Source organism: Rhinopithecus bieti, unplaced genomic scaffold, assembly GCF_001698545.2.
Source record: "Rhinopithecus bieti isolate Rb0 unplaced genomic scaffold, ASM169854v2 scaffold_65226, whole genome shotgun sequence".
Taxonomy (NCBI): domain Eukaryota; kingdom Metazoa; phylum Chordata; class Mammalia; order Primates; family Cercopithecidae; genus Rhinopithecus; species Rhinopithecus bieti.
Window position 1 is genome coordinate 1,766,841 of NW_016825767.1, and position 25,895 is coordinate 1,792,735.

Below are 25,895 nucleotides of genomic sequence, written 5' to 3' on the forward strand. Positions count from 1 at the left end.
TAGAGGTGCTCAGCATTTAGTAGGGAGGCTGAAAGACAGAGTGAAGAGAGTGAAGAATAAGCAAATAATGATATTCATTCCAGGAGAATTCTGTAGGGAGATAAATCATATCCTATTAGGAAACTGAGTGATGGACTCTGCTAGGAGGTAAGGTTGAAGCTGGATCTTAAAAATGGTTACATTTACAGAGGGGTGGGGAGTCTAAGAGCAGAAAACAGCATCATTTATTACACATAGAGTGATATTTTACATATTACTATATGTTTACATATCACTATATGTTTACACAACTACGGAAAAGCACAGAACATGTTTGGAGAAATGGGAAAGTGATTCGCTTGGCTGCCACAGAGGGTCAAAAAAGTGTATGGGGACACGGGCTGGCCAAGGCCTACAGCCTGACGATGCCAGCCTAGGGAATTTTGCGTACTTTGGCCACCCCTGAGAGCTTTGAACACAGGACTGACATGCTCACATTCAAGATGACAAAGTCAGTGTGGCCCAGAGGAAGCAGAAATTGGAGGGCAAAGAACAGTTTTTATGAAGTCCCGGCAGCAACAATAGCAACAACTAAGTGATTCAACTCAACAATAATTGAGTTGCTGGGTGCTACTTGCTTGGTGCTGAGGAAGCAAAGACAAGCTCAAGCTAGCTACTCCATTTAACTGTTAGAGAACACCAGCCAGGAGAAAAACACGGAGGTTCAAGACCAACAAAATGTCCAGGCAGGCAGGAAGACCCCCCAGCCACCTCCTTGTAGGGGAGGGAAAAATAGTGTATGGAAAAGGAAAGATGTATACTCAGAGGATCCCAAGACCTGAAAATATCATCCAAGCTCTAATCCAGCAGCTTTTAAGGGGGTTTTATCTGCCCAGGCATGGTGGCTCACACCTGTAATCCCAGCACTTTGGGAGGCCGAGGTGGGCAGATCACTCAAGGCCAGGAGTTCCAGACCAGCCTGGCCAAAATGGTGAAACCCCATCTCTGCACAAAATACAAAAATCAGCCAGGTGTGGTGGTGTGCACCTGTATTCCCAGCTACTCAGGAGGCTGAGGCAGAACAATCACTTGAGCCTGGGAGGCAGAGGTTGTAATGAGCCAAGATCATGCCACTGTACTTCAGCCTGGGTTACAGAGTGAAACCCTATCTCAAAAAATAAAACAAAAATAAATAAATAAATAAACAAATAAATAAATAAATAGAGGGGATTTATCCAATATAATGTGGACATAGAGAAAGTTCTGAGATTGGATTTTGGTTAAGGAAAGGACCTGTTACATCATTCATTCAGTCAGCAAACATTCAGTGTGGTGTCTAATATGTTACAGACACTCTTCCAGGTACTGGGTACACAACTAGGTTCCTGCTCTAAAGGAGATTACAAGTTCAAGGGGAGACAGATAAAAGCACATAAGCAAGAAACTATATAACAAATTGTGTGGTGCTAAGTGGTATGAAGAAAAAGAAAGCAAGCAAGCAGATGGAAGAGAGCACATTGCTTGTGGTCAGAATAAGCCTTTCTTAGGACGTGATATCTGATAAAGGGGGTCAGGATGCGGGTGGCTGGGGGACCGTCCCTCCAGGTCAAGGGAACAGTATTTGTACCTGGTATGTTCTAGGAAGAGCAAGAAAAATTGGGGACTGGGAGAGTGGCAAGGCAAGCCCTGTAGGCAAAGTAAGGAGTTTGGGCTTCATCCTGAGCAGGGCAATATGCAAAGAAGTAACACAATGTCCACTCCAGGAGGACAGGGACTTGTGACTCTTTTGCACTGTGATCCTGCTACATCCCAGCACCTAAACCAATGCCTGGCACACAGCAGATGTCTAGACAGTGTTTGTTGAATGAATGAATGAATGAATGAATGAGAAGACTTCCATTTTTAAAGGCTCGTTTGGGCTGCTACATAGAGAACAGACTGCAGATGGGCAAGGACTACAGAAAACCAGTTAGGAAAGCTTACTGGGGCTTAGACAGGGATGTGTGTGCTGGATGGAGAGGGAGAGAGAAGGGAGAGAGATTTATTAAAAGCTAGATCTGGGTGAGAAAAACATCAGGAGGACTCACAGGTATTTGACCTGTACAACTGAAAGGACAGAGTCTCTGTCCCTGACAGAGATGGAGGACACCAGAAGAGAAGCACGTTTGGGGAGCAAAAATCGGGGGTTGTATTTTGCACATGTTAATTTTAAACTTACGTGCCATTCAAGAAGAAATGCTGGGCGGTTGCATTTTCAAGTCTGGAGTTCTGGGAATGAGTCAGGGCTGACGAAATAAACTTGGAACCATAGCATGAAGACAATGTTGAGAGAAGAAATTTAAGTAAGAAGGGAAAAGATCTGAGAGCCAAGGCCTGGGGAATCCCCGTACCTGCATTTAGAGGTCAAAATTCAGTTGAAGTCAATAGGGGTAGAAACTCAGCGGCCATCCAAAGAGCCTGAGAAAGAAGAGCCAGAGAGGCTGCAGGAACACCAGGAGAATCTGGTGTCCTGGAAGAAGCCAGGTGCTTAAGAAAGAGAGGGTGGTCCCCCACAGCCCCATGGAAAATGCTGAGATCAGCAAAGCTGTGCCCTTGCACTTCACCAGGTAGAGATCGTTGGTGACCCTAATGACAACAGCGAGGGGAGTGACAGGAACGAGTGCCTGATACCTGATCGAGGTGCTCTCAAGACAGGCAAAAGGTGAGAGGGGGCAGAAACACAAAAGTAGCTTCAAATAAGACGGTAATCTTCTGGTCTCAGGCTGCATGGTGTGTGTGTGTTGTATTTTGCTTCATGCATTTCATGTATGTTCAATGTGTTGTTTGTCTAAATCAAATATGTCACAATAAAATACGTCTTTAGAGGCAGAGATGGAGGGAGTGAAGAAGGTGGGACAACCTTTTGAAGCATATTCTTTAAAAGGGAACAGAAAATCAATCATAGGGGATGTGGAATCAGGGAGGGGTTTTGTAAATGTCATATATCACAATACCATTTGTATGCCAATTATTTCCTTATCATCATCCTCTTTATATGCGGGTCCTATGCCTGGTCATGTAGAGGGGACACCAAGGACAATGCTGGGGGTGGGCAGGGGGAAACAAAGCTGGCAACAATCCTCAAAACGATTTTTTTTTCAATTTCAAAAAACTCATTTCTACAAAAATAATTTGTATTCAAAATAGAGGGAAAACGTCATTAAGTAGTTTTAAGTTTTGATGGTAAAAGGAATTATGAATAACGGTAAAGAAAAAAAGAAGTCCTTTTGAGGATAAAAACTTATTGACTGCATCCTGTGGTTTCTTCAGCTCATCTGTGTGTTACAGGAAAGAGGATGAGGAATCACTTGCTGATTGATTTCATCAGCTCTGGTACTGATGGCACTGATGGCAAGGTCTTAGATGTTAAATTTTATTCTCCCCATCTTTTTCCCCCTTAACCTAGGTCTCTGAATTTTAACAATGTATAGGGCTGAGATTTCTGTTTCTCAAACTGGTCTGACTTGAACTCCCAAAGCAAAAGCAAAAGCAAAAGCAGGGAACATCCATGCACGTTAAATGGGTGTCAGTTTCAGGACAAAATGATTGAATTACAATCCCTGGCCATGGATGTGAATTTTGATCTTTTTTTTCTTTCACACACATGATATTTCCCTGACATCTGTGCAATACAAATATATCTGGAAAGTGTGAAATGGAAAATCTGCTTCACTAAATATATAAAAGGGACCCCGAATGAAGTCTCCATGATGGCATTTGTCATCATGGGCACAGATGGCGTCCTTTCCCAGCTCTTCCCCCACCCCCCTCGTACCGGCTTAAGTTCCATCCACCAAATTCTCCCTGCACATCACATGTATAGATGCCTGATAACACCAGGAGAGCCTGTCTGTATGCCACATCCTTATTTTTCAGGCCTCCATATGCATCAAGCTTCAGACCAATACATCAGAAAAAGTATGGGTTCTGAACAAATAATGCAAACAGTGTATACCACTTGTTGCTGTGGGAATCTAGATGACCTAGAAGCTTAGTGATCTTTGTCATATGTTGCCAGTAAGTAATGGCATTATTATCATTCTCCTTACAGTGCCCATGTCACAGAACAGTACAACTACTTACCAACACCCACACATCTAAACACTATGGGATGGGATACATACAATCGCTAATATGCTGCTTTGCTTCCTAAAATATTTAAAGAGGCTTTAAGACACCTAAATGCATGGCATTGAGGTTCCAAATGGTGGTCAGAAAGTCTGTGGGAAAAAGACTAAAACTATAAACGAAATCGTTAAAAGACTAGATCTGCTTCTATATCTCATTGTGTCTTAACTTGGAAAAGCAATGGTAATGAATAAACCTCAGAAAGTAGAAAAGCTTGAGCTGAGTCAGGAGGTTGTGAAGCTCTGACTCCTGCCTTTGGTGGGGCGGCTGGGGGGTGGCAGTGTACTACTGGCATATGGCCTATGCATGTGGGGGATGTTATAGGAAGCTGGGTGGAGCTAGAGAAGTGGAAAAAAAGAGCAAAGTGAGGAACCAGAGAGAAACTGAAAGGGGAATTTGTTGGATGAATTGCAGGGAACACTTTGACCATAAGAGTTATTCAGCTGTGAAACATACTCAGTGGTGAGAATAAAAATGCTTGGAACCTTGGCTATTAAACCCCCAAATTCTAAACATTTTGTACATTTTGGAGACTGCATACATTTTCCACCACTGCATTCCTCACTGGGAACAAAAAAATGCCACAAATCTTTCCCCTCAATATAGTAAATTTAGTTTTACAAATAAGAAAGGATTACTATGGAAATGTATAAAGAATAGCTTTAACAGAAGGCTCCAAGTAGTTATTAGATAACCCACAGGCTGACCCAGGTAGCCTTAATTATTTCTTCTCTACATATTGCCAAGTTAAATTATTTCTAATCTTTTTCTCCCTTCAATTTGCTCAACTGAATAAACCAACAAAAATAATCACAGAATGATGATGTTAGCAGTGACCTTTGGAATTACTTGATTCAACTTCCCACTTTTAAAGAAGAAGAAACTAACCCTCAAAGAGGAAAAGTGACTTGAAGAAAACCCTACACAGCATTTCATACTGTCTTCTCTAAAAGTCCGTGAACATCAAATGTGCCAACAGTTGCTTTATAGAAAGGACATGTGGGTATTGCAACTTCCTGGTTTCCTAATGTAGCTTGTCCTGTTTTTTCAGATGGAAAAGGAAGCAGGTAAATGGGAGAGAAGCAGGTGTCTTGATGTCTGTAAGTCACACCTGTTAGTCTAGAAACCTGCCTATTGGGAGACTCAGTCAAGCTTGGCTGGCCCAGGAAGGATGGTTGTCTCTGGTCTAACTGTAGGTCACTTCAGAAGCCTTTACAGTGGTTCAATGTTGCTTGAGCAAATAATGAGTAGACATTCCCTAGACGTGTCCATCATTCTAGCAAGCTCTGGTTGATAGAATCAGGACTTAGAGAGACAGTGGGCAGAAGGGTGCTCACGTCTTCTGTTTAAGTGTGGATTAGAGGACAGAGTGCTTGGGCCATGTTTCCTTCTAAGGCCAGAGCAAGACAGAACAGAGCAGTTATCAGATAAACTTTGTCAAAATGGATAATCCAGATCATTTAAGGAAAAAAATAAATAACCAAAACCTACAACATATGAACTCATTCTCTACAGGTTTTTTTGTTCACTGAGGGTGGGTGGAGCCTCTCTCAGAGGCAGTGTGGTAGAAGGCCTGGATTTGAGTCCTGGCTCTCGGTTCCCCCTTAAGCATCTTACATAACCTCTCTGATTCCCCCAGCTGACTCACAAAGTGAAGGATTCCCACCTACCTCCTGCCTATACAATTAGAGGGCATTTTTATGACCTGAAATCCACTCAATAAACATTTCTGAGAACACATGATGTACCAGGCAAACTGCTAGGTGCTGGAGAGATGAATATAAACATATCCTTGTTCTGAAGAATCTCATCCCATATTTAGATAAGGAGACTGTGGCACATTTACAACTCAGATAACTGCAATATTGAAATGCTATCTTGGCTCTATGAACAAAAAGGCTATAGGAAAACAGGAGAAGTGATTAATTATGCCTTGCAGGGAATGTAATTTCAGGACGTTATTTTGATTGTAACTTGAAACAAATGAGTGCACAACTACAGAAAATTGTGTGGCTAAGCATGAATCAACAAATACCTTGACTATACCTAAATTATAAAAATTACCATAGCGCATGAAAACACTGCCTGCCTGCCTGCCTATTTAGACCAATCATTGCTTCACCCATTTTTATAACAAGCAACAGCACTAGCAAGTTTTGTGAGCAACACCAAATTACATCCGAGAAAGTAAGTCTCACGCCATTGTCAACTACTGCATAGGATGAAACAGCTATCTGGAGTCTCTCATTAGAAACAAACAAAACCAATGATTGGAAAAGCAAAGTCCTAATTATCTAAGATGGAGTTGGAATGAATAACTCCACAAAAGGAGAAAACCTGTTATCCAATTAATTCAATTTTCTTCTCTTTTCCCCAACCCCCTGCCAAATGTTTTGCTATAGTGGACAAAAAAAAAAAAAAGACCTGTTTGAGTTGGTGAGTAATTTCACTTACGGGGAAAATGCAGACACTTGGGTTTTAAAAGCTGCAAGGTATAAAAATAAGCCACAGATTCTATCATCAATCCTTGGTTTGCTTGCATGGTTCACGTTATAATTATTTGCCTTTCCAACACTGGGTAACTTTTCTTACTCCTCTGTCAGTTACCACAGAATGCTGGAACTAGAGAGAACGATAGAAACCAACCAGTCTAACTTCCTTTACCATATGGAATAGGACTCAGGCTTATTTTTCAATATCACATCTGGCCTTTTAATATTTCTTTTGTTAACAATCATATCAGATGGAAGCATAATAGAAGGTAAAGCTCAAAGTGATCTTGTAATACATCCATCTTTACAAGCCAGAGTGTAAAAGGAATCAAGTCAAAATACACAAATAACAGAGCTGCAGTCCCTCTGTATTGAGGCATTGATGGGCTGTTCTAGCTCAGGATGTGGCCTCCCTACCAAGTCAATAATGTCTACAATCTAAACAAACTTAGGCAATTTGCCTTCAGGAAAAAAACTGCCCCAGACAAAAAAAGAGAACTGTCATTCCACAAAGCAGCCAACTGCACTAGACTGGGATTATAGTGTGGAATTAGTGAGAACGTGGTTTATTAAATAAAACACTATAACGGCCAATTTGCCTGGAGGTCTAGGAATTAAAATAGTGCTTTGTTTTTCCAATGCCACATTCCAGAGAAGGCAGCAAGCAGAGGGAACGGGCAACAGGGAATTCTACCACAATCTATCTCTCTACCAAACAGGCACACACATTCATATCAGGGTGGGCATGTGGACTCTAATCCCTTCTTAGTGGAAAACACACATTTTAAAATGAATCCCCAATCTAGAATGAATTACCGTAATAGCCACAGCCGGAGCGAGTCCGCTGATGAGAAACGCAGATCTGGCCACCTGCTTTGAGACGCCTTGGACCACAACACTGCCGGGGTCTTTAAAGGTTGGCCTTTTCGGGTAGGGCATCTGCCCTCCTAGATAGCGTTTAAATCCCAGGAAAAGAGAGAAGATGCCTCCCTCAATTTTTGAACTATGCTGCTCTTGCTGTATCCATTTCTGCTGAACGTAGCATTGGTATCTTTTCAAAGAGAAGGGGGAAAAAACAAGGGGAGAATTGCACCACTGCAGATTCCAAGAGAAGAAAGCACAAAACTACAGCAACGTCAAATAATATCTTCTTCGGGAACTAGGAAAATCCCCACATGCTATCTGGTGTCAGCCCAATGCAGACTGAGGCGCGCTGTGCCCGGAACCACAGGAAGCCGGGCATCTCTGCAGCCTGTGTCCCTGCCAGCTCCCCCCACGCGCTGAAATTCGGCAGGGAAGAAGTTATGGTGCCCAGCCTCTGTGTGCAAGACAGAGACACCGCGCATCATGGCTCTGAAAATCAGCCAACTGGCCGGGACGTCAGAGCGGCAGAGCAATCAGAATGCCCTGGAGCCGGGGATGGAGGGGCCACATTGTTTGAGCCCTCGGATTTTGCTGCATTGTCACCGCCCGGGAACGTAGGGGTAGCAGGAAGCGCACCTCCAGCCAAAAATGGACCGGTCGCATTTTTTCCCCCGGCGGCTCCCTCCCTGCCTGTATGCAAGTCGCAATACGGTAGGCGACATGACGGGCTGCTCCCGCTAAAACTCAGGTGGCAGGCCCAGCTGAGCAGCGCAGCCGGCGGGGAACAGGGAGGCGCTGGGGGAGCACCTACACCGCGCCTCCTCCCCTCCTGCACCATCCATGGGAGCAAGGGCCGGACCTGGCCACGCGCCCCTCGAGCGAGCACCGGCGAGCCCGTGCGGAGGCTCTGGGCGCTCGCTGGGCTAACCACCGGCATTGCATGGGACACAATTGTTCAAAAGCGAGCCCAAGGCGAAGCGCAAATCCAGAGCTTTGGTTCACAAGGGGTGGGTGTGGGCTGGGAAGGGGGATTACGTAGGTCTCTCCGCCCCCTCCCCTGACACCTCCTTGCTTCTGGGAGGGCGCTGAGGGGCGGGCAAGGCGCTGCGAACCCGCTTGGGGGCTTCTTTGTTTCTCTCCGTGCCCCGCAGGAGGGCCGGGTGCGCCTGCCGTACCCAAGCCGGGGTCGCCACCCGGGGATGCCGGCCCGGCCTGGGCGGCGGCGCGTCCCAGGCTGACAATTGAACCTCGCGGGAGAAGCGAGAGGGTGGGGAGGAGGGTGGATCTCGTCCCCGGGAAGGGAGGGCGCTGCTGGGGCCTCGCGTACGGCGGGGAAGCCGCCCAGAGAAGGGCGGGGGGAAGGGGCGGCAGGCAGCGTCCCCGCGCGACGCCCGCTTACCTTGGCAGCCCTGGCCTGGGCACAGATCATGCTCCTGTCAGCGCGCAGGTTAGAGCTGGGGGGCGCACGTGCCCCGCATAGTGCACCGGGCGCCTGGGACTGGCTGAGGGGGGACCCTGGCGACCGCCCGCTCTCGCCTCGCTCTGGCTGCCGGGTGCCCCGAGCCAGCGGCGGCCACGGCCACTGTCACGGCGGAGGGGCGCGCGCGGCTCGACGAGTGTGTGCGCGTGGAGGGGGCCGATTCGGTCAGAGTCGCACGGTGTTCCGGCTCCAACAACAGCGCCTGATGCGCGGTAACGCAGCACACTTCATCGCTTTATCCTCCCGCTTGCATCTCCTCCCTCCCTGCCTGCTCCTCTGTGGGTACCAGACTCCAGAACCAACCACAAGCCGGGCTTGCTCTCATTAGCGCTGCCCCGCCCTGCAGCCTCCGCGCACCCCACCCCCGCCCCCGCGGTAAATATATATTGATTCTTGTTACCGCCAGCCCCATCCTTCCAACACCCAGCACGCGTACTGGGCAGATTCAACACCAGCCCCGGCTCCTCGGCCCTTTTGTGTGTCTGCAAACAGTGTAGCAGAAAGGATGCGGTACAGACACTCTAGGCGGGTACCCTGTGACAGGTGTTCTTGGCCTCTGTCTTACACACTTTCCTGGCTTACCTTACACACAGTTAAGAACGCTCAGAGACACATTTCAGGAACCGTCCTGTATTTGCACAAGCACACAAAACAAACATCGTAATGACAAATGCAAAGGATGAAAATCACCCCAGAATATCTATTGTTGGGCAAACCTAACTCCCAAACCGGGTTTTCTGTTTCGCTGCACACAGTGTCAGAATGCTAGAACTAGAAGGAGGCAAAGTCTAGACCCTTCCAGGTACAGCCAACTGAGATGCAAAGAGAAGTGAAGTGCTGGTTACTATTGGTGGCTGACTGCTCCCTGTATGCACATTTTTGTGCCTTTGGTCGACATTTGGTTTGTGTGTGTTCACATAAAATGCAGAGGCTTTGAACACATAATCTCTATAGCCTGGGATTTTATGATCCAATCACGTTCTCTACAATGCTGATTTATTCCTTCCCATTATTTTGCCCAGCATCCTTTACATGAGCTTTTTTCACTTTTTGAGAAGTTATCTTCTTTCCCAGATTCCAAACCCCGCCTCCTCTAGAATAAACAAAGGCTTCGCCCTGACTTCAGAACTCCTTACTGAAGACCTGAGTACAGACTTCCCAAAACCAAATCTCCTTCCCCTTCCACCCACTGTGGCTAGTTTCTCAGTGGCCCTCATTCCACTGACCTGCCTCTTGGCGTTGATTTCACTCTTACAACTGGAACTTTCCAGAACTGGAAACTTTGGACGATGTGAAGGCAGCTTCACCAGCTGTGCCCCTTTCTGCAAGGAGGCACAGCCTTTCTCTTTCCGTATTGCACTTGGGGTGCCCAGTCCTTTCCTGACAGACCCTTTTCTTTGCCTGGCAGCAGTCAGATCTTCTGGTCAGATGAGCTCAAAGCAGACCACTTTTCAAACCTCGGCTAAGAATTCACACAGAAAGCTGTGCACACATTTCTCCGGATTTTACACTTGGATTAGTATCAACTCCTATATGAAGAAAACTCTCCGAGAATAGACTTGAACAGGCTGTGGCAGTAAACAGCAACAGCAACCAACCATGTGATGTTTCCAACCAGAGACTTGAAAGAAAACAAAAACTCTCACATAAACCAGCATCCATGGTTTCTAAATTAGCACAATGTCACCAAACCACAATAAAGGATAATTTTTTTTACCTCAACTAATTGCCAGGATGTTCACCTCATTATTTTCAGTGAATCAGCATCAACTTGGCTCAGAGATGTTTGCTCTCTGTTCTATCCATCCTGGAGATGACAAGTCAACATCTCTCATAGAGGTTATTGATGTAGCGATCCTTGTGGTATGATTTATTCTCCTGAGGAGTTGCTTTTTTTTTTTTTAATATGGAAGACAAAAGATATTAAAAGTAGCAATACACAAAGTTTCGCATCCTGAGTAGATAAAGAAACCTTGTAGAGCAGCTTCTACAGGCCAGTGACAATGGCAACATATACAGACTCCTGTGTATTGTCCTTTTTTATTTTTATTTTTTTGTGACAGGATCTCACTCCAATGCCCAGGGGTGGAGTACAGTGGTGCAATCTCCATTTACTGCAACCTCCGCCTCCCAGGCTCAAGCAACTCTCTCCTCTCAGCCTCCTGAGTACGTGGGAGTACAGGCGTGTGCCACCATGCCTGGCTAATTTGTTTTTTGTATTTTTAGTAGAGATGGGTTTTTGCCAAGTTGCCCAGTCTGGTCTTGAACTCCTGAGCTCAAGCAATCCTCCTGCCTCAGCCTCCCAAAGTGCTAGGATTACAGACGTGAACCACTATGCCTGGCCTGTTTTGTTTTTCATTCCTAACAGTTCCCCTGTAGTCTGGGTAGCATGATCCTATTTTACAGAAGAAAGCAAAAAGGCTATGTTAGTTCTGTCATTTCCTTAAGGTCTTGTTTCAAGCAGAAGACCTTGAATCTAGGGTTTGCAGATGTCAGCTGCCCTAACCTTAAAGAGAAGAGTATTTGGTGGAAAAAGGAAAAGACATGGCATGAATCTTAAAGCCATCCTAGTAGTCATATTTATTAAGTTTCTAATGTACTCAAAATACTGTTATAAATACAATAATAATAAGTCACAGTCCCAATGTGTCCCTCCTAATACTAACCTTATACAATGGCGTAAGGTGATGAAAGTTTTGAGATGCATATACAAACACCTGTATTATCATAATGCCCGTGAAACCGTGTCTTCCACCTTTCGTAACTCGAGGCCCAGGAGGACCCAGGGAGGGGCTGACATGCCTGCTCACCTGCTCATCTCAGGCCACATGTAGATAAAGATTAGCAAACAGAGTGCCATTCACAAATGGTCCCTACAATGCTGAGAAAACAATAACTTGAATTGATCCGAGGCTTTATCTTTGGGGACAGGCCTTCAACATAATGTCAGAAGTGAATGTACTATAACTAGGGGAGGAAAAGGACCGAGCTGTTGAAGCTATCTCACACAGTCTCTGCACAGGAACAAATTGTAGCCAATAATACAAGATTGTCATTTGGACTTTCCTAATGACTAATGATGGTGAGCATCTACTTTTGTGCTTCTCTTCCATCCGTCTATCATTTGTAGTAAAGTGCTCAAAATTTTGCTCATTTTTAAATGGTTTGTTTGCTTTTATATTGTTCATTTTTGAGAGTTCTTTCAATGTTCTAGATACAATGTCTTTGTCAGATAAGTTTTCTGAATATTTCCTCCCCATCTATGGCTTGTCTTTTCATTCTCTTAGTAGTTTCTGTCATAGAGTAAACGTCTTTGAAGTTTGTGGAGTTTAATTTATCAACTTTTTCTTTTAGGGATCATGTTTTTGGTATATCTAAGAACTCATTTGACTAGCCAAGTTTACAAAGAGTTGTGTTTTGCTTTATAAGTTTTAAGGTTTTACATTTCACACTTAAGTATTTGGTTCATTTTGAATTCTTACTATTTTTTAGGTGGGAGCTATGGATGGTGACTTTTTTATTCGTTGGCTTATTGGTTTTTGCACATGGGATGTCCAATTCTTCTAACACCATTTATTGAAAAGACAATCCTTTCTTGATTGAATTGCTTTCACAACTTTTCAATAATCGCTTGGCTATATTTGTAGGCGTCTCTTTCTATATTCTGTTTTGTGCCTCTGATCTGTCTTTCTATTGTTTTACAAATACTACACTATTTTGTAGACATATACTGCCTTAAAATCAGGTAGTGTGAACCCTCCAGTTCTTTCCTTTTTAAACATTATTTTGGTTATTTTCATTTCTTTGCCTTTTTATATTAATTTAGGAATGTTTGTCAATATCTACAAAAAAAGCCTACTAGGATTTTGATTGCAATTGTGTTAAATTTATAGATGAATATCAAAAGAATTTACAGTTTAACAATTTTCCAATTTCTGAATATCTGTGTCTTTTTTTTTTTTTTTTTTTTTGAGGCAGATCTCGCTCTTGTTGCCCGGTCTGGAGTGCAGTGGGGCGGAACTCAGCTCACTGCAAGCTGCCGCCTCGCGGTTTACACTATTCTCCTGCCGTCTGAGCCGTCGGAGTAGCTGGGACTTACGCAGGCGCCCGCCACCTCGCCCGGCTAGTTTATTTTGTATTTTTGTTTAGTAGAGACGGGGTTTCACCGTGTTTAGCCAGGATGGTCTCGATCTCCTTTGACCTCGTGATCCGGCCATCTCGGGCCTCCGAAAGTGCTGGGATTACAGGCTTGAGCCACCGCGCCCGGCCCTGAATATCTTTCAACCCACAAACTTAGCATTTCTCTGCATTTATTTAGGTTTCCTTTAATTTATTTCATCAGTAGTTGAAGTTTTCAGCACGTAGATTCTACACAGATTCTAAGAGTTTCCACGTAGATTCTAAGAGTTTCATTTTTTTTGGTACTATTGTAAAAGGTATTGATTTTAATTTTGAATTTCACTTTGCATTAAAGTGTACCTAGGATTTGTTTTACATACAGACATGGAAACGGTTCTCATGAGGGGAGAAGTTTATACTCACAGATCCCTAGAAACAGGAGGCATGGCATACCGCACAGGGCCACAGGGGGAGCTCCTGGGTCAGTCAGCAGGCAGAAGCCGCCCGGGACAGCATGGCTCAGAGCCTTTATTTTGTATCCTGTGGGAAGGAATGACCAGGCAGGGCAGCTCAGTTTGAGCAAGTCTAGGATTTGATAGTTCCAATAATTTCAGTGGCTGTGGGCTATAGAGGTGGTCTCTAGTTGTCCTGTACTTGTCCCTGGGGAGATTTAGGGCAAGGGAAATTGGCTTGCTATGTGAGTTGGATAAAGGAGGTGGTTGTGGGCATGGACTCTGGATTGGTTGGTTTACATATGAATGGTGGGCTCTCAGGCAAGTTGTTTGCTATCTCTAGGAATTAGCTAGCCCTGGGAGGGGCAGTTTCTTCCAAGCCTGCAAAGCCGCTAAGATGTCAAGGCACCACAAAATATGGAAAATAAAAAAACATAACTAAAACTCATTCACTGGTAGAATAGAAAAAACAACAAATTAGTGTGTGTGTGTGTGTGTGTGTGTGTATTATGTATCCTGTAACCTTGCTAAACTTATTTATTCGTTCTAGGAGCTTTTGTATAGATGTCTTGGAATTTTCAAGGTAGATAATTATGTCATCTATGAATACAGGATGTTTTATTTCTTGCTTTCCAATCTGTACGCCTTTTGTTTCTTTTTTTTCCACCTTATTTCACCAGGTATCCTTTCTATTTATTGCATATACATTTTATTTTATTAATTAATTTATTACTGAGCTTTTACTTTATGATAGGCAGTGTAAATATCAATCACACTAAACTTGTGGTCAAGTTAAACATGTAAGTACAATATGATGTAAGTGCTAAGAGAGAGATGTGTTGTCAGTGTGAGAGGAGCAATCACGCTAATATGGCTAGGGAGGCTAGAAACGCCTCTGTTAATAGAGCTTTGAATGAAGAACAGAAGTTTGTTGGGTGACCAACAGACATCTGAAGAAGAAAGAAAAGCATACATGAAAAAGCAGAAGACAGGAGGAACAGAATGTACTTGGGAATGCACTTGGTGAAGAGTTCAATTTGACTGGAGCAAAGAGAGTGGTGTCAGAGAGAAGACTACAAGCAAAGGTTTGAGACATATTGTGATAGGCCAAACATGCCCTGCTCCAACTCTTAGAATTCACTTGGCAAGTAATGGAGAACCCAAAGATTTTTAAAGCCAGGAACGGAAACAACAAGATTTGTCATTTAAATATATAGCAAAGCCATGTGCGATGGCATGTACCTATAGTTCTAGCTCCTTGAGAGGCTGAGACAGAAGGATCACTTGAGCCCAGGAGTTCAAGTCCAGCCTGGGCAACATCATGAGACCTTGTCTCTATTTTTTTAAATTAAATATAAATAAATGAAAAACATATTGTGAAGCAAAATTTACAGTGTATAAATTTTACAAATTATTATTTGTAATAGTTTTAGATTATTAAGATATGTTGATCAAAATTAAAAGTAAAATTAAAAAAAGAGAGAGATGTTGATAACAAGTGTCAGATGAGGATGTCAGCTGGCTAATTTGCCCTCACCCACCTTTCCATCAAAACACTTATTGGGAGACGCCATTAAACTTAGCACAAAAAAAAAAAAAAACACTTAATTAAAAAGCTTGAGACAAAGAAAAGTGACACACAAGTATGAACTATGCATGCTTATCAACAATTTATCACATGCCAGAAAGATTCTCACTAATCTAATCAAAGTGTGTTTCGGCATTAAAACACAGCCAGACCAAAAAAAAAAGAAAGAAATTAGAAACAAATACCTTTAGAAAGGTGAAGCCTTCATTTAGGAACAGCAATAGAGGGTGATGATGAAGAGTATAGACACAAGACAAATCACCAAGTTTAAAACTTGGATCGATTATTTACTTGTTTGTACTCTTCTGCAATTTATTTAAATTCAATTTCCTCATCTATAAAACTACTTATGAATATTTTTACTTTAAAAATTGTCGGCTGGGCACGGTAGCTCACACCTGTAATCCTAGCACTTTGGGAGGCCGAGGCGGGTGGATCACAAGGTCAAGAGATCGAGATCATCCTGGCTAACACAGTGAAACCCAGTATCTACTAAAAAATACAAAAAATTAGCCAGGCGTGGCGGCGGGCGCCTGTAGTCCCAGATACTCGGGAGGCTGAGGCAGAAGAATGGTGTGAACCCGGGAGGCGAGGCTTGCAGTGAGCCGAGATTGCGCCACTGCACTGCAGCCTGAGTGACAGAGTGAGACTCCGTCTCAAAAAAAAAAAATTGTTGAGATTTAAGTGAGATAACAAATGTAAAGTTTATAACATGGTGATTAATACATGGTAGCTTTCAGTATTCCTTAGCTCATTCCATCAGTAATGTTCTTCTCAAGTCCATTTGGAGATTTCAACAGGCTGTAATGTACATGACTAAGTTTAAAAGTGTTTTGAGGAAAGTGAGCTATTGAAAAAATTTTTAAGTTTTAACCAAAAAAATTTAAAAACCAAATTACACGAAAGTAAAGTGGGAAAACGGCACTAAAAAACTTTGATGGACGATTTTAAAATTTGCAATGAATGCATGAAAATTCTTGAATAGCCCTATGACTCAATTAAGTGCAAATTAAATTGAGATAACTTTTCCTCATTTTAGGACTTTAGGACTTGTATTTCTCCTGTAGGAAAGTGAACACTGGAGCAGGAGTGTAGACTTAAACGAAGTATACTCTTAAATCATTCCAACATATCTGAAGTATAATTTGCATTTATGTCAAGGATCTTTAAACAGCTCCCGTGATTAAATGTAATGCATCAGTTAGCTATTGCTGCCTAACAAACCATCCCGAAACTTAGTTAACAACCATGTACTATTTCTCCTGAGTCTATAAATCCACTACAAATTGCTGATCTAGTCCAGACTAAGCTGATCTCAGCTGGGCTCCTTTGTGTGGGCAGTTGGCAGGTTTCCTGGGAGCTGGCTGATCTAGGACAACTTCATCTGAGACAACTTGGCTCTGTTCCATGTGGTCACTCATCCTGTAACAGGCTTTTCCCGTCTTGTTTTCATAGCAGTAGCTGGAGTGAGCGAGAGAGAGAGAGAGAAATATACAAGGCTTCTGAGGTCTGGTCTCAGAACTGGCACACTGTCACTTCTACCATATTCTGCTGGCCAAAGCCCATCACGAGGCCAGCCCGGATTCAAGTGATAGGGAAAGAGACTCCACTCATTGATGGCAGGAACTGCCAGGCCACAGGGTAAAGAGTATGAATACAGAGAGGATGGAGAATAGGGGCCAAAAAAAAAACAACAGTATTGTCAGAAATAAAAGAGATAAGAAAACCACAGTGGCCAAAATCTGAGCAGGATTCTAACAAATGCACCCTTAAAATGAAGGACTGAGATTGTATTCTTGGACTATATATCACACGATCTGACCTCTGGAATCTAGCATGGATCATACAACACCAAATGAGGAAGGATAAAATTTTGAGCCCTCCTCCCACCACATTTTCTTTGACCAACTCTGAGGCATCCACCTTAACACACCAGGGGTCATCCTTCCACTGTGTGACATTTATCTTTTGAGCTGGCTAAAAATGGTCTTGCAATTGTCCCTCTATTTTTTTTTTCCTATGCATCCCTTAGATCTATATCTCACAGAATAGACATGACAGAGAACATAAGGGCCAGGAAGAGCTGCACTGCTCTCTGGAATGCTTAGTCATCCATGATGAAAGCTTTATGAGCTAAAGTGGATCCAGGATGAACTATGGAAGGAGTGAACACTGGAGCAGGAGTATAGACTTAAATGAAGTACACTCTTCAAAAACATTGCAAACTGGGTTTCCAGTTTCAATAACCTAGCCTACCAAAGGATGTATACACCCAACCACCATCCTGTAGACCCCTGTTGCCTGCAAGGCACTGAAAGTTAAAGGAAAGCACTGAAGTCAGCAGTGAGGAGGCTAAGAATGTTCCTCTCACCACACACTCGAAGAACCTGGAGAATTCTCTGGCCATTTGAGGAATCATAAAATAAACAATTCAAAAACAAAAATGGGAGCACTAGAAGTACACCTTATTAAAGAGATAATATTGTTCTGAGAAATTAAAAAAAGATCATATAGATGAAATAACTTTATGCCATTTTTTTAATTTAGAAGGTATATCCTAGATAACTTTATAAAGTTGACAAAGAAAATATAAAATTTTAAAAAAGTGATGAAGGTAGAGATACAAAAGGAGAGAGAGGAAAACAAAATGTAAGAAAATTCTAAATGCAAATACAAACTAAAAATCAATATTGGAGACTGACAGGGAAGAAAAGGCACTATAGAAAATAAAGGATTGACACAAAAGATAATACTGAGGAAACTACCAAATTCCATAGGAAAATGACAATAAGATGGATAAGAGAATAAATGCAAGCTATATAGTGCAGATAAAGGAGCCCCAACCTTAAAACTCTGTTTTTCTCAGGGAGAAGAGGGAAAACTTGAACCAAAAGTAAAATAAAACAATCAAAAACTTTACAGAAGCAAAGTTTCCTGAGTTGATGTAATCCTTGGGTCTATAAATCTAAATAATTCTTGGTATTCCAAAAAATAAATAAATTTTAAAAAACCTTACACCTAAATATATACTAAATTTTAGATTATTATCAACACTGAAAAAATTATACAAGTGACATTAAACATATAGAAAAAAAACAAAAGAACAAAAGACTGGCTGAACTGATTTCTATTCTCCATCATCAAATGCGAACATACATTAAAACAACATTTGACAGCACACAATATTTTGTCAATAAAAATTTTATACCTTACTAAGTTATTCAGACGTAAAAGCAATAGAAAGATTGCTCAAGATATCGAGGAATTCAGAAACATACTACTTTTGTACCTTCCTAAAAAAATCTCCTCTAAATATACATCAAGACAGCAAGATAGAAATAAAAATGCAGAAATATGGAACTACAACTTACATGTTTTGACTCTGTGTCCCCACACAAATCTCATGTTGAATTATAATCCCCAAGTGTCACGGGAGGGACCTGGTGGCAGGGAACTGGATCCTGGGGACAGATTTCTCCCATGCTGTTCTCCTGATAGTGAGTTCTCAAGTTTGTCACTTTCTGCCTTGCTCTCTCTCTGCTGTCACCATAGAAGATATGCCTTGCTTCTCCTTTGCCTTCCTACATGATTGTAAGTTTCCTGAGGCCTCCCTAGCCATGCAGAACTGTGAGTCAATTAGACTTCTTTTCTTGGCTGAGTGTGGTGGCTCATGCCTGTAATCCCAGCACTTTGGGAGGCCATGGCAGGAGGATCACTTGAGGTCAGGAGTTCAAGACCAGCCCGGTGAAACTCTGTCTCTACTAAAATACAAAAATTAGCCAGGCATGGTGGCTGGCGCCTGTAATCCCAGTACTCAGGAGGCTGAGACAGGAGAATCACTTGAACCCAGAATGCAGAGGCTGCAGGGAGTCGAGATCACACCACTGCACTCCAGCCTGGGCAACAGAGTGAGATTCCTGCTTGAAAAAAATAAAAAATAAAAAAATACATCTCTTTTCTTTATAAATTATCCAGTCTTAGGTAGTTATTTATAGCACTGGGAAAATGGATTAATATAACAACTGAACATTGAAACCAATTAAATATAAATTTCATTAGAACTTTGGTAATAGAGTGACAAAATCAAATGAAAAAATGCTCTTACTGAAGTAGAAGTTATATGTGGAAAAATCATGACAAAGTACAACTGTAATTGTGTGTTGATAAATTGGGTGGATAAGGACAAGAAAATTGATGGTTGGGTGGGAGGTAAGGATACACAATAGTCCTTTTTCTGATTTTGATAATTTAAAAATATATCAGTACTTAGTTGATTAAGAAAACTTTTTTGGAAAGCAGTTGTGGAGTACTTATTAAAATATGCAATATGCAAATACCCAGCAGTTTTACTTATGAGTCTATTCTTAGACAAAGCAATAGTTAAACAGATAAGTAAAAATACTTATGCACAAGGATAGCTATTGGAGTAATGTTTGTAATACAAAACGAAGCAAAAAACTGGGAAGGACTAAAATGTCCATTAATAAGGAAATGATACATATAGTCAAAGGAATTCTATATAGCCATTATAGAAGAGTGGAGGAGAGCTATATGTGCTGGTCTGGACAGTTGTCCATGTTTTATTGGTAAGTAAGAATGAAAAATTATAATATGATCCAATTTTTGTAAATAAAACATATGTTATTGCATATTAATAGCTAAACATCTCTATATTGATTCATGCCAATATAAATATATTTTATGTCTATGAAATCATAGGGAAAATACAGGAAGGACAAAAACTAAACTGTTAATAGTGCTTTCCTCTGAGGATTAGGCATGAGAGAACTTGAGCTCATTTAAACCATTTAAATAGCAGAATATAAAACAAGATTTCAACATCTTTTCAATCCACAAAACAGAAGCAAACAAATCATAAACCATATTCATAGTGACAGAGAAAGATAAAGCAATAATAGAATTAAGGTTGAACATACCATTTGGGTCTGATAATTGTTACCCTATTTAAAATAAATAGCTTAAATTTCTCTTCTAAAACCCCTGAAGTTAACCAAGCATGGTGGCGCCCACTTGTGGTCCCAGCTACTCAGGAGACTGAGGTGGGAGGATTGCTTGAACCTTAGAGGTCAAGGCTGCAGTGAGCCATGATTGCACCACTGTACTCCAGCCTGGGTGACAGAGCAAGACTTTGTTTCAAAAACACACACACACACAAAACCCTGAAGTAAGTTTTAAAACAAATATAACAAGTTAATTCACACATATATATCATATATATATTTATTAAAAGTATAAAGTAAATATAAAGAGATTTAAAAGGAAAAGTAGGCAGAATAGGCAAAATAATACATTAAAATAGCATTTTCAACTCTACTGACAAATTTAAGCCTTAAACATACCAACAAATTGCATAATGAATAATTTTATATTGATATTATCTATTAAAAAAAAAAAAAGCTCTTAAGATTGGGTGCAGTGGCCCACACCTGTAATCTCAGGACTTTGGGGAGGCTGAGGTGGGAGGATCACTTGAGCCCAGGAGTTCAAGACCAACCTGGATAACATAGCAAGACCCTGTCTTTACAAAAAATAAAAATAAAAAATTAGCCAGGGATTATGGCTCAGGCCTGTAGTCCCAGCTACTAAGGAGGCTGAGATGGGAGAATCACTTGATCCCAGGAGGTTGAGGCTGCTGTGAGCCATGTTCATACCACTGCACTCCAGCCTGGTGACAGAGTGAGACCCTGTCTCAAACAAACAAACAAACAAAAGAGAAAGAAAGAAATAGAAATAGAAAAGAAAACAAAACAAAAAAAAAGTTTGTAAAGTCAGAATGTGTAGAGTAACCTTGTATCAAGATGTGAACAAGTGTTAAGCACAGAGAAATTGTTCACAAAATCTTTTTCGGGGAGACTTCAGTAAATCTGAACCAATTAATACCATATTGCACAGAGAAATTTGAATTGCATACTTAGAATAACATTGTAGAAGAAAATAGTAGACACATATCACATGTTTTGAAAAATCAAACAGATATGTTTGATTTAATCAGCCAAGAAACATTTATAAAAATGGACTATATACAAGGCTACAAAGTAAACCTCCTGAATATCTAAAATAAAACATTTAATACTTCATATATTATATTAATAGGTTAAAACATCTTTGTCTTCTCTCATATTTTCCTCCATAGTATAAATATTCTTTGACTCTTTCTTTCTAGTTCTTAACTGCAAAATCCTGGAACTTGCTGGTACACATTAACCAGGTCCTGCAAACCCTGCAGTGTGAAACCTATTTTCTCTATCTTGGAAAATAGACAGTAATCACCAGTCGTTATGCTGAGACCTGACCCTAATTTAACAGGATAGAGATAATGACAGAAAATCAGGGCAAATTTGACAGAGGACAAGATTCATCTTGTTAGATTCCTGCCTCACATGTTCCTCTACAAGGCCTTTAAACAAGGAAAACTCTTCTGTCAAAGGAGAGAGAGTTGCTTCTGCTGGACTATGGTTTTCAGGAAAATCAACCATATGTCCCACCCTCAGGTCTTAGGTCCCATTTTTTTCCTACCAGGGACCTAACTTTGACATAGGCAACCTATCAGGGCTGTGCACTCAGCCTCTTTTTTTTTTTTTTTTTTTTGAGACGGAGTCTGGCTCTGCCGCCCAGGCTGGAGTGCGGTGGCCGGATCTCAGCTCACTGCAAGCTCCGCCTCCCAGGTTCACGCCATTCTCCTGCCTCCGCCTCCCAAGTAGCTGGGACTACAGGCGCCCGCCTCGTCGCCCGGATAGTTTTTTGTATTCTTTAGTAGAGACGGGGTTTCACCGTATTAGCCAGGATGGTCTCGATCTCCTGACCTTGTGATCCGCCCGTCTCAGCCTCCCAAAGTGCTGGGATTACAGGCTTGAGCCACCGCGCCCGGCCCACTCAGCCTCTTTTGTAGCTTTACCACTCTCTGACAATAAGATCCTTGGCCTGATTTTCAGCAGTCTGCCCTGTCACTAAAAGATGTAAGGATTTCCCACAGTCCTGTTACAAAGACCTTCTGGCTTTTACAACATGCTGGAAATGCATAGTTAGCTGATCTAAGTCTGTCATTTTCTTTGCTAAAGGATTCCAAAGCAATAAAGAATACCCACTCAGGATGTTACTCCCTGTGCATCTACAAAGATAGGGTTATAAATTATTTTGTTCTATTGCCAATAACAAACATCCAAAAAGGCATCCTTTTTCAGTGACTGGATGTTTACTCAAATAATGGTTGGTATTGAATATTTGAATAAACATCCAGTCACTGAAAAAAGACGCCTTTTTGGATGTGCGTGGTTGGTGATAAAAGGTCATCAGGGACCTTTCCATACAGTGGTTCTTGATATCTTTATGATCAGCTCAAACATTCTAATTCCACACTCTGGGGAAAGTCCTAAACCTGCTAGAGAGTTATCCGAATTCCTGGTATGCCCATATTCTCACAGTCATCTCTGACCCTGGACAGCCTCTGCTTGCTATCATAATGGACTGCACTGACACAGATGTGATGCTGTAGGATGCCCCAGTTACCCCTGTTTTCTTTCTTTGTCCTGACCAAAAATGACAGAATACTTTGACTGCTCTGTGACCCAGCCAGCTGCATGATTTGCCCTGCAGGCTTGAACCAAAGAGGGGGCCTTGACTATTCCTAGGCACTGATGAAGTTGTCTGGGTTTTTGCTCAAAACACTGAAAGACCAACCATGTTGCTAAACTTGTAGAAACTAGCCCCAGCCTTGAGCCAAATTCCTTAAACCGTCAAATAAACTCCATCACCTGACCCCTACCCCAGCCCATTACTGACACACTTGGGTAGGACATCTTTTGTCTCACTGTCCATTGGAGGATGCTGCAGCCCTTTTGATGTAAGTTATCCTAATACATTCTTTGGACTGAGCACCCTGGCATTTAGTGCTTTTGTCTTTGGAATTGCAAAGGGCCCCATCTTGGGATGGTTTGGGGCAGTTACTTGAGGGAAAACTTCACTGTCACTGCTTTTGGGATGAATCCGGCTGCAGGGTCAGCCAGACAGAACAGAGGCTGTTCTTCACCTACCCAAAGAGAAAAAAAAAAAAAAACACACACACACACACACAAAAACTACACACGGAGGTATTTCTGGATGTTTGGGAATAGGTTGTGGGGGAGGGGAGGTGGCATAGCAAATGTTTACTGACTCAAAATCTAACAATCTGTTGTTCAAATTCTCTCCACCATCTTGCTACTGGAGCTTTGCCCCACCTCACAGGTTCTTCCCTTTCCTCTGGTCCTAACTTCCTTCCACCAAGATTGCCTTGGAAACCAGAATCATTTTTCCTCCTTACCTGAATTCATGAAGACATAAGCTTCCCTGTAACTCCTCTCCCAAACTTTCCCACACAAACCCTTCAGCCCAGCAGAAAGGTGCTGCTGTTCAACTCATCACTTTTGTTATCAGACATACAAATCATAAATAATAAAATTAGTTATTCTCTTATACTTTTCTAATTTTGACTCACTGTTATCCCCTCATAGTCTCAGAGTGCATAATGCTAATGCTTTTACAAAGATACAAGAATACTCATCTACCGTCAAGATCTATTTATCCCAAGGTAAACATTTCTACTCACATTCTGCCATGCTTTATTGCCTTATGTAGTTCTAAAGTCCAGTTCCTTCTTTTTCTAATTATTCTCAGTAGGAGTGGCTCATATATGTACAGGTGTGTTTTTCACCTTCTTTGTCTCAATTTCCCTCATTTGAAAATGGGTACAATAATGTCTTCGTAAGTTTATTATGAGGATTAAACAAATAAATACATGTAGGCACTTAGTGTGTGCTTACCACAAATAAGTTTCTGATATATGTTAATCATTCTATTTTCATTATAATTAGCACATGCTGGACCCAAGAGTTCTCTAGTTGCCAAAAAAGTATAATGTAATGCAGCAGAATGTCACTGATGTCAACAAGGGGCAGAACAGGAGCTGTTTGGGAAACTCCACTGCCAGTTTAAAATAGCACTTATTACAAAGTACTCCCCCACCCTTCAGTTCCATGTTTCTTCTTTTCTTTTCTTTTCTTTTCTTTTTTTTTTTTCTGTTTTTCGAGGTAGAGTCTCACTCTGTCGCCCAGGCAGGAGTGCAGTGGCATAATCTTGGCTCACTGCAACCTCTGCCTCCTGGGTTCAGGCAATTCTCCTGCCTCAGCCTCCCAGGTAGCTAGGATTATAGGCATGCAACACCACGCTGAGCTAATTTTGTATTTTCAGTAGAGACAGTTTCACCATATTGGCCAGGCTGGTCTGAAACTCCTGACCTCAGGTGATTCACCCGCCCTGGCCTCCCAAATTGCTGGGCTGTGTTTTTTCATATAAGACTCTACCACATTCTTAATGTATTACCTCTCCAACTAAAGACTAGCAAAATAGACTGAATCTCATGTTTTCTATACANAGGTAGAGTCTCACTCTGTCGCCCAGGCAGGAGTGCAGTGGCATAATCTTGGCTCACTGCAACCTCTGCCTCCTGGGTTCAGGCAATTCTCCTGCCTCAGCCTCCCAGGTAGCTAGGATTATAGGCATGCAACACCACGCTGAGCTAATTTTTGTATTTTCAGTAGAGACAGTTTCACCATATTGGCCAGGCTGGTCTGAAACTCCTGACCTCAGGTGATTCACCCGCCCTGGCCTCCCAAATTGCTGGGCTGTGTTTTTTCATATAAGACTCTACCACATTCTTAATGTATTACCTCTCCAACTAAAGACTAGCAAAATAGACTGAATCTCATGTTTTTCTATACACACACACACACACACACACACACACACACACACACACACACACACAAGATCCATGTGACATCTTTTCCAGCCATGCCTGCACACCATCCAGATTTCAGAGCTTCCTGTTGGACATAAAGTTCATTTGTGAAATTCCATTTCTGTACATGTTGAAGAGTGCGTTCTCTCTCCCAGGAATATTGTGAGCATGTGGCTGCCAACACCCTCGTACAGTTGTAATGGGGAGCCATTCTCCTCTTTTTCTTTCGCTCCAAGAAGAGACTTAAACTCAACATTTGCCTTATTCAAATGGGTAAGACAAGCAATGTGTCTTAAATAACATTCTTATAATTAGAAATAAGCATGCAAAGATGAATTTTGGAATTTATGCCTTTTTTTCCTTGAAGAGCATAATTTTCTAAAATCTGGGGAAAATAGTAATGTTCACACCACCTTTTGAAAAGACAAAAGAAGTCTCAACAAGTCTTCTTGTTTTCTTAATTTTCACTTTGCAACCTGAATTTTATAAGTTAAGTACAAAATGTAAATGGTAAGAAAAACTAGGCAAATTTTTTGTCACCCGTATAATGGAAAAATTAATAATGCTTAGAGAACAATGATAAAGCAAAAGTAAAAGGAGTAATCCATTAGAGAAAGGAATAAAAAGGACAAACTAGTTATGAAAGAAGAATTAAAACATTAAAAAAAGTTATACTAGTAATCTAAGGTAGCAAATTTAAGATAATGATGGGTCTTAAAAAACGTTTTAAGACTAGTGTATTAGTCTGTTCACACAATGCTATAAAGAACTCCTTGAGATTGGGTAATTTACAAAGAAAAGAGGTTTCATTGACTCACAGTTCCACAGGTTGTACAGGAAGCACGGCTGGGGAGACCTCAGGAAACCTACAATCATGGCCGAAGGGCGAGGGGAAGGAGGCACGTTCTACATGGCTGGAGCAGGAGGAAGTGAGAGCCAAGTGGGAGGTGCTATACAC

The 25,895-nt window shown here is 41.8% G+C and overlaps 1 protein-coding gene across 1 annotated transcript in view; it reads right to left on the reverse strand.

Annotated features, from left to right (window-relative positions):
- LOC108522727 (E3 ubiquitin-protein ligase HECW1-like) overlaps nt 1–9,191 on the reverse strand; it is a 267,461-nt gene extending 258,270 nt beyond the window's left edge. Inside the window, exons 1-2 of the mRNA XM_017863105.1 lie at nt 8,902–9,191; nt 7,455–7,689 (exon numbers count right to left, since the gene is read on the reverse strand). Coding sequence (XP_017718594.1) covers nt 7,455–7,577 — 123 coding nt within the window. The 5' untranslated portion in view covers nt 7,578–7,689; nt 8,902–9,191. The remainder of the gene's footprint in view (nt 1–7,454; nt 7,690–8,901) is intronic.
- Nucleotides 9,192–25,895: the final 16,704 nt, after the last annotated feature.